General features: G+C 55.7%; 1 protein-coding gene across 1 annotated transcript in view; it reads right to left on the reverse strand.

Annotated features, from left to right (window-relative positions):
• Window positions 1-6,804, reverse strand: part of PEBP4 (phosphatidylethanolamine binding protein 4) — a gene marked incomplete at both ends in the record, with an annotated part of 70,029 nt that extends 63,225 nt beyond the window's left edge. Inside the window, 2 exons of the mRNA XM_082298413.1 lie at window positions 5,960-6,092; window positions 6,683-6,804. Of these exons, the coding sequence (XP_082154539.1) occupies window positions 5,960-6,092; window positions 6,683-6,804 (255 nt within the window). The remainder of the gene's footprint in view (window positions 1-5,959; window positions 6,093-6,682) is intronic.
• Between the last annotated feature and the right edge of the window lie 8,374 nt (window positions 6,805-15,178).

The following is a 15,178-nucleotide window of genomic DNA, read 5'->3' on the forward strand; positions in this document are numbered from 1 at the left end:
ATTAGCACATTATAATATGCTACACTGAATGCATCTGTTCCGTAGATCACAAGTCCTAATTGTCATTTGTTGAATCACTTTGTCTTATATGATTGTTAAGCAATTATTTCACCCAAAGCAGCTTAAACTTTGATTACTGTATAGTGTTTACAGGGATCAAAGGGAAAAAAATCTGCGGCGCCTTCAAACGTTTTTTTGCTGCCGAAAAACCGAGGAGCGAGCGGGAGATGCCGGCGCACGGGGATGACCTGGAGGTGCTTCCCGGCCCTCCTGCCTCCAGGGGAACGTTGTTTGTCCGGGATGGTTAAAGGTCCGGCGAACGGCGAGGTCAGGAGACGGATGAGAAGTGACATTCCTGCCAGGATTGCTCATGGAACGCGGCTCCCCTGGCGCGCGGCACCAGCTGCCCGCCGGTCCCCTCCGGTGGGACGAGGGCCCGCTGGGGGATGACACCTCCTGTGATGTTGTTAAACCACTCCGGCCATTGCCAGCGAGGGGAAAACCCTCCTGTGCTTCTCCAAAAGGTGGGAATTCAAGCAGTGCTTGGCTCAGAGGGGTCACATCCCGAGTCAATCCCGCATGGAAGCGGCGGCGGGGGGGGGGTTCAGCAGAGGACAGGGCTGAGGCAGCACAGAGAGCCCTCGGCACACACATTTATTTTGGCTTTGCCACCCAACTCTAAAGCCCTCAGAGAGGCCCTCTGGAAGCTCAGATCCCTCACACCATTCCCTCTCTGAAGTGCGGGATGCTGGAATGCCACCGAGCCGTCCCGGGCCATGGGAACCCAGCCCAGTGGGGCCAGAGCGAGGGAGGGGCTCATCACCGGGGGCTTGGGCTAATCCCGGGAATCTCGGGCTGACAGCAGCGGGAAGGAATGTTGGCCCATTGTTTCTGAGGAGCCCAGACAGGATTGAGAGAGGGAGAAAACCACGCTGGTGGCTCCTCAGCTCCAGACGGCTCCACGAGCCAGCAGGGATACACAAACTGTCAGGAATCTTCTGCTTCAAAACCACCCTCTGAAACCAGGCTGGGATGGAACCTGAGTGCCACGGAAAGGTCCCTCCCCAGCCAGCTGCGCCTTGTCCCCTCCTGCCACCGCTGCAGCACCTCCAGCCCGGGGAGGAGGAGATGGAGCAGAGCTGCCCTTGCCTTTGTTAAGATTAATGAATTTCCTCACACCAGTGATTGCCCAAATAATGGGATCCAGCCCCCGGAGCACAGAACCCTTCATAAATCAGGCCTGTCCCCAGCCAGGCCACCAAGCGCTTCACAAAAGGGGGACAATCGGGGACAAGGCTGCGACAGAACCAGGGTGGACTGTCCGTGGATTCCTGGGAGCAGCTCCTTCTCCTGCTCTTCCCTCCCTGAGCTCCGATTCCCAAAGGCACAGGAGGACCCCTCCAGCCCCACAGCAGCAGCCCTGGGTGCTGGTTATGGGTCCAGGCCCAAAAAGCTGCTGGGTGAAGCTCAAAGCCGCCCTCGAGGGTCTCATCCCATGGCTCCCACAGCTGGGGGGAGCTTTTCCAGCTCCAGCCCCAGCTCATTCCAGCATGGGAATGCTTTTATCCCAGTGAGCTGTGGAGCAGCAGGAAGGAGCTCAGCTCAGGGTTGTGCAAATTGGCTGCTCGGATTGGTTTCTTCCAAAACCAAGTTTAAAAAAAGTCAGGTTTGGGGTAGGAACCCTAAAAAAACCCATTTTATTTCTAGATTTTGTCGGGGGGGAAAAAAAAAAAAAATCCAATTCCTTCCCATATCCTTAAAAAACTGATGGCACAGCCGAAAGAAGCCTCCAAGGAAGCTGTCAAACCTCAGGATGAAAACAAACCTGGAGGAGCAGGTAAAAGGTAGCGGCTCCAGCGCAGGTAAATTGCTTTTTAACGAGGAGACAAGGCCCATCCCTGGCATCTGCCGTATGTTTTTATAAAGCCCCGAAATATGTTTTTAAAAGGCCAGCAAATAAAGTTCCTATCGATTTGATCTCCGGCGTAATCTGTTTTTCTGTCTGCCACCATGAGTGGTAATAAAAGGGAATCAGGGCACGCGGCCTCGGGTTAATGCAGCGATCCATCACCGTTGGGGGCTTTGCTTCGCTGCACAATCGAGAAACTGCCCCAAATTGGTGCGAGGGCCCAATTTTCTTTTCCAATTTATTTTTGCTTGAGCAAAGCAATATCGAGGCAGGACGAGGAGGACGCGCTTCCCGTCGCTCCAGATGTTGTCCCGCTTCCCCGGCCTGGGAAAGGGCCTCCGGCAGCTCCTGGGTTGGGGATTTTGGGAAGGTGCTGTGGGTGTGCTTGGATGTTTGGGGTATCGAGGTCCAGTGGGACCCAAAGGGGGATTGGGATGTGCTCAGGAGAGTTTCCCAGTGAGGATGGAGCATCCCAGGGCTGATCTCCCATGGATGGAGCATCCTGAACTTCCCGGGTCTGATCTTCGATGGATGGAACATCCCAGGGCTGATCTCCCGTGGATCAAAGACCCTGAACTTCCCAGGGTTGATCTCCCATGGATAAAATATCCTGATCATTCCAGGGCTGCATCTCCCATAGATGGAACATCCCAGGGCTGATCTCCCATGGATGGAGCATCCTGAACTTCCCAGGGCTGATCTTTGGATCAAAGACCCTGAACTCCCCAGGGCTCATCTCCCATGGATAGAACATCCCAGGGCTCATCTCCCATGGATTCAGCATCCTGAACACCCCAGGGCTGCATCTCCAGACATTCCCAGACCTCTCCCCACCAGGACAGAGCAATTAAAGCTTTTCCAGGGTATCCAAGCCATCCATAACCCCTCTCCCATCCCTGGCAGTGCATCCCTGACACCTTTTCCCGAGCCTGTTGCTCGCAGAGGTGCAGCCACACACAACAGGTGCCCTCACAGCACTAAAAACTGCCCAAAAATGGGGGTTTGAGCAGTGAATTGATGTTTTCTAAAGCTGGGTCAGACAGCTCGGAGTTTAAACTGGATAAACACCACAAAATACTAAAATCCACCCTAAAATGATGCATTAAAGTCCCCCAGGCCAGGCTCTGCTGCCATCAGAGCTCAGCTTTGCAAGATGCCACCCCACTTTCAACTCCTTCACCCCAAACCATCGATGTTCCTTCAATGAGGAGCATCGAGGCTGCGGGGAGGGACTTTGGGGCACAAAGGTGACCCCCAAACCCACCCCAAAGGTCTGGGATGAAGATGGGAAACCTCCCATCCCCCCCCCCCCCTTCCCCCCACCTTCAGAAAACTGATAAATATTTCTGGAGAGAAAAACAAACACTCCGCATTTGGCTTTTTTGGTGGTTGTTTTTCTTGAAGAGACAAAGTGTTCCACAGAGAGCCGACACTTCCTACACAAGTTTGCATCCTCAAACCCCGAGATTTTCTGCCACGGATTTGGCTGGGAAAAGCAACTCCAGCCCTTCAGCCAGCCCTGCCCACCCCATCCAGGATCACTGAGCCGGAGCATCCCACTGGAGCACCGCAGGGAGATGGAGAGAACCTCGCTCTGCCAGAGTTTCCCGCTCTCACTTGGGAATAAATGAGGAATAATCAAATTTCCTGGGTTTAGAAATACCCCCATAAAGCATAAAAACAACTCTCACCCCCCAGCCCTGGCACAGCTCTTGTTCCCACTCAATTTAGGGTGAGTTTAGGAGGGAAAAATATTATCCCAAAGCATCCTTAGAGGTTCAGGAGTAAGAAAATTGCATATTCCTATCAAAATTGTATATTCCTATTTAAAAAAAAACCCTGAAGAAATTCAGAGCCAGCTGGCTGTGATGGGTTTAAGGCGACCCAGCCCCTTCCCCAGATGAATTCCCAGTTTGGATACTGCAGCTGGGTCATTCCCAGCTGTGTGGAGCTGGTTTTGGGGACGGCCAGAGGAGAATCCCACCACAAAGCCCGGGAAGCGGCAGGGCCCCGTGTCCTCAGATGCCGCCTCAGCGCAAGATGTGCCGAGATGTCTTGGAAGGAAACGCTGCCAAATCCATCAGCGGAGCCATTCCCGATGCCAGCGGGAGCCGCCGGCCGTGCCAGGGGCTCCCCGGGGACCTGCCACCCCCCGCCCTGAGCCACAGCTGGAAACCCACCCCAAAATAAACAGGTGACACCCCCCAGCTCCTCCAGGGCGGATTCCCTTCCCTGCTCCGGGCGGATTCCGGGATGCACAGCCCACATCCCGCTGGCACAGCCCGGAAGGGTCTGGCTCTTGTCCCCAGAATCCTTCCCACAGCCCACGGCACCATCCCGGAGAGTCCCTTCCCTTCTCCCGGCCCTGTTTGGCTTTCCAGGACTAAAATTAAAGGAAAAACAACTGCCCACGTTCCTAGGAAACTTCAAACTCCTGGAAAGCTGGGGATGGGTCCGCGTGCTGCAGCCTCCGCCGGGAAGGGGGATTATTTTGGAAGAATCAGATGTCTTTAAGGAAAAGTTCTACTTCCAACCATGTGATCCGCAGGGGGAAGAGACTTCCCAGACGGCGCGGAAGAGCCGGAAAAACGGATTGCTCCCGCTCCGAGGTAACGCCACCAGAGCTGAGACCTCCCTTATCAGCTCCCAGTGCTGCAGCTGGCCATGGGAATTATGGAAATGATTGGGATATGGCGCTTTTTGGGGTGCCAGCGAGGATTTCACTGGGATTCGGACACGCTACGAGACGCCGCCGCATCCCGGGACGGCTTTGGGACCACAGCACGGCGCAGGGTGTCCCCCAAAAGATCCCCGTGTCACCCCGGTTATTGTCCCCTCCCCCTGCCTGCGGCACCGCCAGCACAGCCCCCGGGAGATGCCGGCGTTCCCAGTGAATCCCAGTGAATCCCAGTGCATCCCAGTGCGGGCGGCGCTGGAGCTCGGGCGGTTCAATGCTGCCACCTGGTGGTGACAGGAGGGAACAGCAGCAGCAGCAGCTCCCCCCCCCGATCCCAAATTCCATCGGGATCCATCGGCAGGAGAGCCCAGAGCCCGGCCCGAGAGCGGGATGGCTTTGGAAAGATGACTAAAAAATTGCAAAAATAAAATCCGCAGCGGAAAAAATGTTAAATTGAAATTTTTTGGGGCTGAGTTGGGGTAAAAAATGAAACGGCCGCAATGGAGTGAAAAATCCGTGGTCAGAATATCCAAAAAATTAAGTGGCCGAAATAGAGGAAACCAAATTGAAATGGCCAAAAGGTAGAAAAAAATAAAAATATTCAGTGGCCACAACGTAGAAATAAAATTAATTAAAATTTTCTCCACATGTGGCCACTTCATTCCTATTTTTCCTTCATTGTGGCCATTTAATTCCTTTTGTAAAAATAGCCATGATGGAGTAAAAAATCAAATCATTAGGAGGCCACAAATAGAAAAAAAATTAAATGATTAAGTGGCCACGTGTAGCAGAAAAAAAATAAATTAATTTCTTTGCTACCTTCTGGCCACTTAATTAAATATATACAGTATATAAAAATATATACAGTATATAAAAACTTTTAATTAATTGTTTTAAAAGTGAATGTAGGGAAAATTATAAACGGCTGCACTTATAGGGGAAATGATGGTTATGATGCAGGAAATATTCTTAATTGAAAAGTGGGGATATGGTGAAAATAAATTATTAAGTGGCTACAGCATGGCTGGAATAGCTGCAAAATGGGTGCAATGTGGAAAAAATATTTAGTAAATGGCCAACGTAGCAAAAAAAAAGATATAAAAGTGGTGTCAGGGCAGTAAAAAAAAAAATACCTGAATGTGGGAAAAGGTGATTTAATGGCCACAGTGTAGGAAAAAATAAAAATAAATGACAAAAATGTCAGCAAAAAAAAGGCAATCCCATTTATCCACAGCTCAGCCTCCAACCAAACCCCTGAATCCATGAGGACATGCAGGGGGGAAAAAAAAAAAAAGCTAAAAAATGTCACCCCGATCCCAGGAAATTCCTGGTGCCACCTTTGGGAACGCGGAGAAGCCGGAGCGGGGCCTCACCTTCTTAGCCCAGGGGTAGCGGACGCGGGGCTTGCCCCACTCGTGGCTGAGCTGCTGGCGGTACCCGTGGCACTTGGGGATGTAGGAGCAGCTCACGTCGCCCACCTTGGGGTAGATGACTTCCAAATCCCCCCTGGAAAAAGGGAAGAGGGAGCAAAATGAGGAGGAGGAGGTGGGAATGCAGGTGGGAGCCAGGTCAGGCTCGGGATGGGGTTGGGGTGCTGGGAAGGAGCTGCGGGATGCAGAGGTGGAAGAGCAGAAGCTCAGGCTCTGCTCCCTCTGCCAAGGGGTTCAGCAGATTTTGGGAAGGAATTCCTGGCTGTGAGCTGGGGAGGGGCTGGGATGGAATTCCCAGAGGAGCTGTGGTTGCCCCTGGATCCCTGGCAGTGCCCAAGGCCAGGTTGGACTGGGCTTGGAGCAGCCTGGGACAGTGGGAGGTGCTGGGGTTGGAACCGGATGGGTTTTAAGGCCCCTCCCCACTCAAACCATCCCAGGATTCTGTGGAAAAGCAGCCTCCTTCCCCTGAAGTTTTCCATGGAAAACATCAGCCATCCCTGATGCCGCAAAAGTCACCCCCAAAGCCTCTGCACGACAGGGAACAACTCCAGAGACATCCCAGATTCCCGGCAGAAGCAGGAAAACAGCGAAGGCGACACTGGGACGTGCCGGGAGGTGACACAAGGGACACCAAGGGGGTGGCAGAGGCCACGGAGTGTCGCTCACCTGCAGAATTCGCTGTCGGACTCGCTGAGGGTCTGGAAGATGCAGGTCCGGGAGGCCTCGCTGGCCCAGGCTCCGGGGAGGAGCAGGCTGAGTGCCACCAGCACGGCTGCCAGCAGCTTCATCCTGCCCTGGGGACACGGGGACAGCGAGGGTCACCCCACTGGCACCCAGCGCTTCCCCCCCAGCACCGCCCAGTTCAGCTCCCAGCCCAAACCAGTTCCAGGCAGAGCATCCCCATCCTTGCCCATCATTTCCTCCTCCAGCTCCGCAACTTTAATCCCGTTTATTCCAGGAATGGGCTGGGTTTCCTTTGCTGGGAAGGCCTGAGCCCCCAGCACGGCCCCACAGCTCAGAGGAGCCTTTTCCACCAGGCTGGGGCTTCGTCCCCCTCCACGTGGCACCGGGGATGTGCCCACGTGGTGCCACCACGGCGATCCCGGGGACAGCGCGCTCCAAACCCGGCTCCAGGTGGGGACAGTCCCCAACTCCACGGGCTGGCCCCGCTGCTCTCCCAAAAACCATGGAAAATCGGGGTCAGGAGCGGACGTGGGCTGTCCAAGGCCATCACCAAGGACTCACAACCAGCCAGGACGCCAGGACACGTCCCCGACCCGAGGCAAGGTCCTCTCAGGGGAGCAGCACCTTGACCCAGCCACCCCTCCGGCGCTTTTCCCGCACGGGGACAACTCTGGCCGCCCACTTTGAAGTCACACAAAGCCTCGAGGAGGACGCGGGGACACAAGGTTGGGTCCCCCACCCCCCTGCCAAGCCCAGCGCCAGCCCTCACCTCCTCACCTACCGCTGGACCCGGTAGCCACGGGCCACCACGGCCGCCGGGGGGGGGGGGGGCCACCAGGGCCGGCCCTGCCGAGCCACTTACCAAGGTCCTGGGGACGACTGAGCAGCTCCGAGGCAGAGCCCGGAGGTTTGAGGTTGCCGTGGAGATGGTTTCCTTGGAAGGAAGGGACGGAGGGACCGGGAATGAAAGCCGAAGCCCGGGGAAGGGGCAGCCGGGTGCTCCGGAGCTGCCAACGGCTTTTAACCCCCCCGGCAACCGCCCCCACCCGCCCCCAACGGCGCCGGGTCCTGCCCAGCCCAACCCCCGCACCCACCCGGGCTAACGAGGGAGGAGGATGTGACCCCAACTTGGATTTGCCCGTCGCCTCCATCGCCTCGTGGGTTCCGGGATGAGGAGCGAATAAAATATATATCTTAAAAAATAAATAAAATCGAATTTAAAAAGCCCGGTGTGAGTTTGGAGCGGGGATGAGAGCAGCGAGGGGATCATTACATAATGGAGCTGGGGCTGCGCGCTCCGTGAACACGAGCGAGCCCGGCGAGAGAAAGAGGCGCCGGGCTTAACTAATTAGGAACATTAATGGATTGGGAATGATCGGGGAGCTTTTAGGGGCTTAATGGCTCCCGTTCCCACGCTGCCGGGATGGGCACAGCCCGTAATTAGCGCCCTGAGCCGGCAAATGGGCTCACGTGAGTCAGGCTTTTCCCAGGAATGCCGCGCTGGCTGAGTCAGGAGCGCCCGGAGCGGGGTTTGCAGCCTGGCGGTGTCACATGGAGGGGGGGGCGTTGAAAATTCGGGGTCCCCAGCGCCAGGTGAAGCTGCTGATGAGCAGGAAATGCCCAGAAATGGTGAGAAAAGCAGGAATTTCCTTGGAGAAATGGGGATGTGGCTGAAAAGTTGAACGAGGCAGCAGGGCAGGGAGGTGGACACCGGGAAAGGGGGAGATGGGGACAAGGGAAACATTTTTCCTGGTAAAACATGGAATGGTTTGGGTTGGGAAGGACCTTAAGGATCAGCCATGGGCAGGGACACCTCCCACTGTCCCAGGGGGCTCCAGCCTGGCCTTGGGCACTGCCAGGGATCCAGGGGCAGCCACAGCTCCTCTGGGAATTCCATCCCAGCCCCTCACCACCCTCCCAGCCAGGAATTCCTTCCCAATATCACATCCATCCCTGCCCTCTGGCACTGGGAAGCCATTCCCTGGGTCCTGTCCCTCCATGCCTTGTCCCCAGTCCCTCTCCAGCTCTCCTGGAGCCCCTTTAGGCCCTGCAAGGGGCTCTGAGGTGTTCCTGGAGCCTTCCCTTCTCCAGGTGAACATTCCCAGCTCTCCCAGCCCGGCTCCAGAGGGGCTCCAGCTCTTGGAACGGCTCCATGGGCCCCAGGTCTGGCTCAGGATCCTCCCCAGTCCCTTTCCAGTGGTTTTTTTTGGGGTTCCTCAAACAACAGCAAACGCCAGAAATGCGATGAACTCGGAACTGGGATTTTTTTTTTTCCAAGCCCAGCGGCTGAGAAAAGCCCTTTGCAGGGCCAAGATCAGCCCCGCTCACCTGGAGACCTCTCAAAGATCATCCCAAAAAGGCTTTGCCCATGGAAAAGGTGCAGGGGAATCTCCCAGAGAGAAAAACTCCCGGGAGCAACGATTTTACAGCATCCCATGGAAGATGAGCTGTGGCTTCCTCCCTAAAAAAAAAAAAAAAAAAAAAAAAAAAAAAAAAAAAAAAGTAAACCATAATACTTTTAGCGTTTTCCCTTTTTTTGGCAAAGATTTCACTTCCTCTACTCGGGAGACACAGTGTAAAAGGCAGCGGGAAGCTTGTCCAGCTTCTACCAGGATAAAAAAATCCTTGGAAAAGCGCTGCCAAGGCCAGACGGTCGCTCCCTCCTGTGTGATGATCCCGAGGGGCAGGAAACCATTGGAATATTTAATTTTTAAAGCCCGGTGCTTTTAAACCCAAACCAGGTTTTTAAACTCAGACCAGGGCGGCTCCAGAGCCACTTGAATATTTCACTTTTAAACCTCTGTATTTTTAAACCCAGACCAGATTTTTAAACCCAAACCAGGTTTTTAAACTCAGACCAGGGCAGCTCCAGAGCCACTGGAATATTTCACTTTTAAACCCAGAGCAGGGTGACTCCAGAGCCTCTGGCTTTGCTGTCCCTTACCACATTCCTGGAAAACCGACCCCAGGGATGAGCGATTTCCAGGGGCGTCACCCTCCTCCTCCTCCTGCCTGAGCCTGGAGCTCTCCCGGCTGGGGAGAAGTGGAAAAAGATCCCAGGAGAGGCCGCACGCAGCTGTTTTCCCTCTGGAGAAGGATCCTCCCGTGGGAAAAGGCAGCTGTGGTGTCAAACCAGGTCCTCTCCCGGCCGTCCCAGGGTGTTCCCAGGTTCCCTGTCCTGACTAAGCCCTGCGGGACTGCTGGAATCTCGTTTTTCCAGCCGGGAAGCCTCTGGCGCGGTGCTGGGTGTGAGGGTCAGAGCCCAGGGAAGTGCGGTCTTCCAGGAATTCCCCCCACACACTCCAGGGTGGGATGAGAACAAAGCGATGCTGCCCCTGCCCTTCGAAATTTTCACTTTTTTGGGAGGCAAAAACATCATTGAAAATCTGTTTAAAACCCCTCCTCCTTCCCAGCCTCCATGAGGAATATTTCCCAATGTTCTGGAAATAAAAGCAAGCTTTCAGAGCACCCGGCACAAGATGAATTTAATGAATCGAATCAACGTGAATCCCAAGGAAGAAAAGTGCTGCAGTCCCAACATCCCCTGAATCCATTTGGGAGCAGATATTTAAAGAGAGATACAAAAATAAATATATTTTGCATTTTTATCCCCAGCAAACAGCTCCAAAAGCTGCTGAAATACCTCTCGGAGTTGGCGAAACCGAGATGTAGGTGAGGAAATTATTTTCCTGTTAACATCAGAGGTGAAGAAGCTCTTAATAAAAGGCAGGGGAGGAAGGGAGAAGCCTGGGGCTCGTTTTAACAGCAACAAAGCACCTGCGAAAGCCAAATCACCCGAGCTGGGAGCCAACTTCCACCCGGGCTGAGCCAGGGGGCCACAAATGCGGCTCTGAGAGGGAAGAGGAGGCAAAACCCCCTCAGCACATCCCACCTGGGCACTCCCCCGTGGCCCAGAAACCGCTGCCAAGGGGCCCAAATATTCTCCCGGGAGTTTTAGGAGAGAGGTCAGGCAAAAATAGGAATTTTTCGAGGCTCCCCATGACCATCAGCTGAGCGTGAGGAGCTCTCAGAGCTCCCCCACACGTGCAGAGCCTCCAGCTCTTTGTTTATTTAACGCGGAGCAGTCACTTCCCGAGCAGAATTTCACCCGGAAAGTTCCTCACAGTCCTGCTTTTACTTCCCAGGAAAGCATTGTTGGGAATTTCACCCCCCTCCGCCCCGGAGCCGGCTTCCTGTTGATGTGAAATCCAGATAAAGCAGCGCCGTGCTCAGCTCGCGCCTCGGGGTTTCATTCCTCTTCCCCGAGGCACAAAATTGGCCGTTTTACCTTTTCCTTGGAATCTGAAGCTCGCTCCCATCCCTTTTGGCTAAGCGGCCTCAGCTGTCCCCAGGCAGGAATGGCCCGCGGGGACACCGAGGTGACACCGGTGTCCCCAGCCCTGTGACAAGGAAGCCGTGGGAGGTTTGGGGTTTTTTTTTTCCTCCCAGTTTGCGGCTGGATACAACTTTTAAGTCGCCGTCGAAGCCATGAAAAACTCGAGGCTGTCCTCGCCAGCTCTGGAAAATAAGGATTTATTCAGCAAAAGTATTGCTGAGAGATGAAAATGCTCCCTGCACTCCCGGCAAGATCCACAAGCATCAGCCCAGCTCATCTCTTCTTTCAATAATCCAGCATTTCCCTCTGATTTGGGAAAAAATCCGAATATTTATAGGTGGTACCCCCGTGCCTCAGTTTCCCCCGAGGGTCCAGTGAGCAGAGCACCCGAGCAACTCCAAAATCCAACACCTGCAGGGCAAAAAAAAATCCAGCATTTCCCTCTGATTTGGGAAAAAATCCAAATATTTATAGGTGGTACCTCTATGCCTCAGTTTCCCCCGAGGGTCCAGTGAGCCGAGCACCCGAGCAACCCCAAAAATCCAATGCCTACAGGCTGAAAAATCGCTACAGAAATCTATTTACACGGCTGATACCAACCAGCGAGGCAGCACAAAGCCAAGCACTTGGCAGGGCCTCGGTGGCCGGGGGAATTCCCTCCACTTTGGCCTTGCAGGAAGCTCCGTTTTCCAGCTTTTATTCCTCTGCAATCAGAAAAGGAAACAAAACCCACATCCCCTCTCCCCATCCAGCAGCTCCAGCCGTGCCCTGGCCTTGCCGTGCCTCTTATCTCCCTTCTCCGTGGGTTTTCCTCACGTTTCCCTCCTTCCCCGGCCAGCAGCTCCAGTCCCTGCTCCAACCCAACAACCGCAAGGTCGCCTTCACCTTGCCCCGGCCGAGCCCCTGGGCAAGAGCTTTGTGAATCAAAAACCCCCCCGCTTGTCCCGGGACACGCCATAAATTTGCATCTGAACCGATTCGCGGGGCTGCCTCTGCTCCTTGGGGGATTTTTAAGTGGATTTCAGGGGATGTGACAGATTTATTGGGCTCCGGAGTTCCCCTGGGTCTGTCTGGAGCCACGTTGGGGTCAGGGGTTAAAGACCTCACATCGTAAAAGGCCAGAGTTCAGTGGCTGAGCCGGGATTTTTGGGTCTTTGCAGCATTAATAAGATGCTGGGGCAAAATATGGAGTGAGGGGGGTTGAATTTATCCCCCCCTAAACCTCGCTGTGAGCCGCGGGATGGAACAGCAGAGCTTTAAACACCAGATGCAGATCCCTGGTGCAGCCTGAGATTAACAGGGGAGGATTTCTGGCTTTTCTCCTTACACCTGCAGAGCTCCAGCGCTGAACCCCCTCCTGCCCCATTTTCCTGGCCGGCAGCTGTGCCGGTCAAGCTGGATTAAAGCCCGGCACCAGCGGTGCTGGGAAGGTCACGAGTGACCGCAGGGGACGGGTCAGAGCCCCCAAAAGGGGGGTTGGACTCACAGCGCCCTCTGAGCAGGGATCTCTGTGGGATCAGGGAGAGGACGTGCGATGCTTTTCGCCTTTGGGGTTGGCAGCGCCTCGGATCCTGGATCCCAACGGGAGAAGCTGCCAGAGCAGCAGGAACCCAGAGCAGAGCAGAGCCGGGGCTGCTGCGACCCCAAAACCTCCCCTGGCACCAGAACCACTCCCTGGTTCTCAGCTGGGTATTCCAGGAGCACTCGGGATTTTCCAATATTTTCCAGGGAAAAGCACACAGCTGAGCAAGCTCCCCGAGCCTGGCAGCAGCCCCCAGAGCCCCAGAGGAGGTCACGTCCTTCTGTCTCCTTCCAGCCCCTTCCCATCCCAAACCTCGGCTCCAGCAGCAGCACGAGCAGGAATTATCCCATCCCATCCCATCCCATCCCACCCCATCCATCCCATCCCATCCCATCCCATCCCATCCATCCCATCCCATCCATCCCACCCCATCCCACCCCATCCATCCCATCCCATCCCATCCCATCCCATCCCATCCCATCCCATCCATCCCATCCCATCCCATCCCATCCCATCCCATCCCATCCCATCCCATCACATCCATCCCACCCCATCCCACACCATCCCATCCATCCCATCCCATCCCATCCCATCCCATCCCATCCCATCCCATCCCATCCCATCCCATCCCTCCCCTGCAGCACGTCCGAGCCCAGCACGAGCCCGCAGCACCCGCGGGATCACTGGATTTGGGGATGCGGCCACCCACCCACCCACCCCCTCACCCCACCCCAATTCCAATCCCAATTTCAGGGGCGCCTGCCCCATCCCTAAACCCCTCTGGCACGTTCGGTGAGGCTCAGGGGGAGCTGCCCCCGGGGGAGGTGACCCTGGGGACGGGCGGGGGCCGCCGGCCGGGCCCGCAGCTCGGGCGGGATGCGCAGCGCGGCACAGCTGGCACAGCTGGCACAGCGCTCCTGCCTCGGCAGGTTCCTCGTGAGCGCTCCTGCCAGGGCTGCGGCGCTTTCTGGGGAAGAATTTTCTATTTCGGGCAGAATGGTTTCACTTGGCCTATATTAAGCGCATTCATTTCGCAGTCACAAGGCAGCGCAGAGCGGTGCGGGAGCCGCTTCTCCTCCGGCAGCTCCGCAGCCTGGCAGCTCCCGATCCCGATCCAGCCCGCTCCTGGTGCCCAGCCCGCTCCTCTCCAGGTGCTGGAGGATCCAATCCCACTCCCATCCCTCCATTCACACCCCGCTGAACCCCACTGGGGAGCTGCTTAGCTCCTCTTTAAATTCCTGGCTCGAATTCCTGCATGAAGTGCTCCCCAGCCCAGCTCCCGGAGACGGGAAAAGCCACCAGGAATTGCTGCAACATCGACACGCGACGGCGGCGTGGAGGGGAAGCATTGAGAAACCCTCAGGGGTGACCTCTGCCAACCTCGCCGTGCTCCCCGGGGATGCTGTGTGGGCGCAGGGATTGGGTGATGGAAGCATTTCCACATTTTCCCTCTCTCCCTCCCACTCTCCTGGGCGCTGAGGCCTCGGGAAGGAGATGAATCTCTGCCCCGTGCCTCGTGGACGCTCTAATTGTGATTACAGCCCTTCAGGGATGACAGCAGAAAATAAACAATCACCTCTTCCAGGTCCCACGGCCCGGCTGGATGAGGCTCGTGGGAAAGCCCTGGGGCAGCGGGATAATGAGGAGCTGGGATGAGGAAGGAGCATCCTCTGCTCTGACTCAGCTCGGGCTCAGCCTGGTCCCACGAGCCGCCCCGGCGAGCTGGGATGGACCGGGAGGGTTTCACTGCCCACCCTGCCGCTCGCCTGTGCCAGCTGGGCACCGGGACCCGCATGGAATTCAGGCCGGCTGGGCAGGGATGGGCTAAAAATAGCAGCGTTTCAGATTCAGCCTGCATGAAGTTCTTCCCTTCAGTCACTGGTTTATTTTCTCCCTCTTCCCAAGGCTCTCCGCAGCCTGGGATGAAGGGGAGCGCGGGCTGGACCCTTGCCGAAGTCCTCCAGGGAAAACCTGGAGCTGGAACAGTTAAATTGGTTCAAATCCCCGATGTTGATGCACTTACAGCAGATTAACCTCGGCATCAGTGGACTCCCAAACCACACTGAACTGGCTTAACCCTTCCCTAAATGGGTTTAACTGGTTTGCAGCAGGGGCTGGTAGAGCTTTAACGAGCCCGCAGCCGAGTCCCAGCGGTGGTGCTTTCCTGGGAAGCCCTGAGTCCCCATCACGGCCCCACGATTCCCCAAAACCAGTTTGGGGGCTGGAAGGAGCTGAGGGCACTTCCCATATTTGGGGGGAGCCCTTCAGCATGAGCACCTTTTCCAGAACATTTTCCAGCTTCTCCTCTGCCCGGGTGTTTTTTCCCAACGCTTTGACACCCTGACTCTGAAGGGGACCCCAAAATTTCCCCTATTTCCAGTTCCCCACACCAGCAGGGTCACAGATCCCTCGCCCGTACACCCCAACAAACCCGCCAGCTGCAGAGTGACAGAAAACAGCCTCGGACCTCCAGCAGGGCCAGCCAGGGCCCCCTTTTCCACCTGGCCCTCTTCCCAGCACCAGCATCCCCAGAGGAGCCTGTGCCCAGCCGGCTCGGCATGGCTGAGCCTGGAGCCAGCGAGGGCTGAGATCCCCCCAGGGTGATCATTTGGGAGCAATT

This window comes from Coloeus monedula (assembly GCF_965178545.1).
Source record: "Coloeus monedula genome assembly, chromosome: 28".
NCBI lineage: Eukaryota > Metazoa > Chordata > Aves > Passeriformes > Corvidae > Coloeus > Coloeus monedula.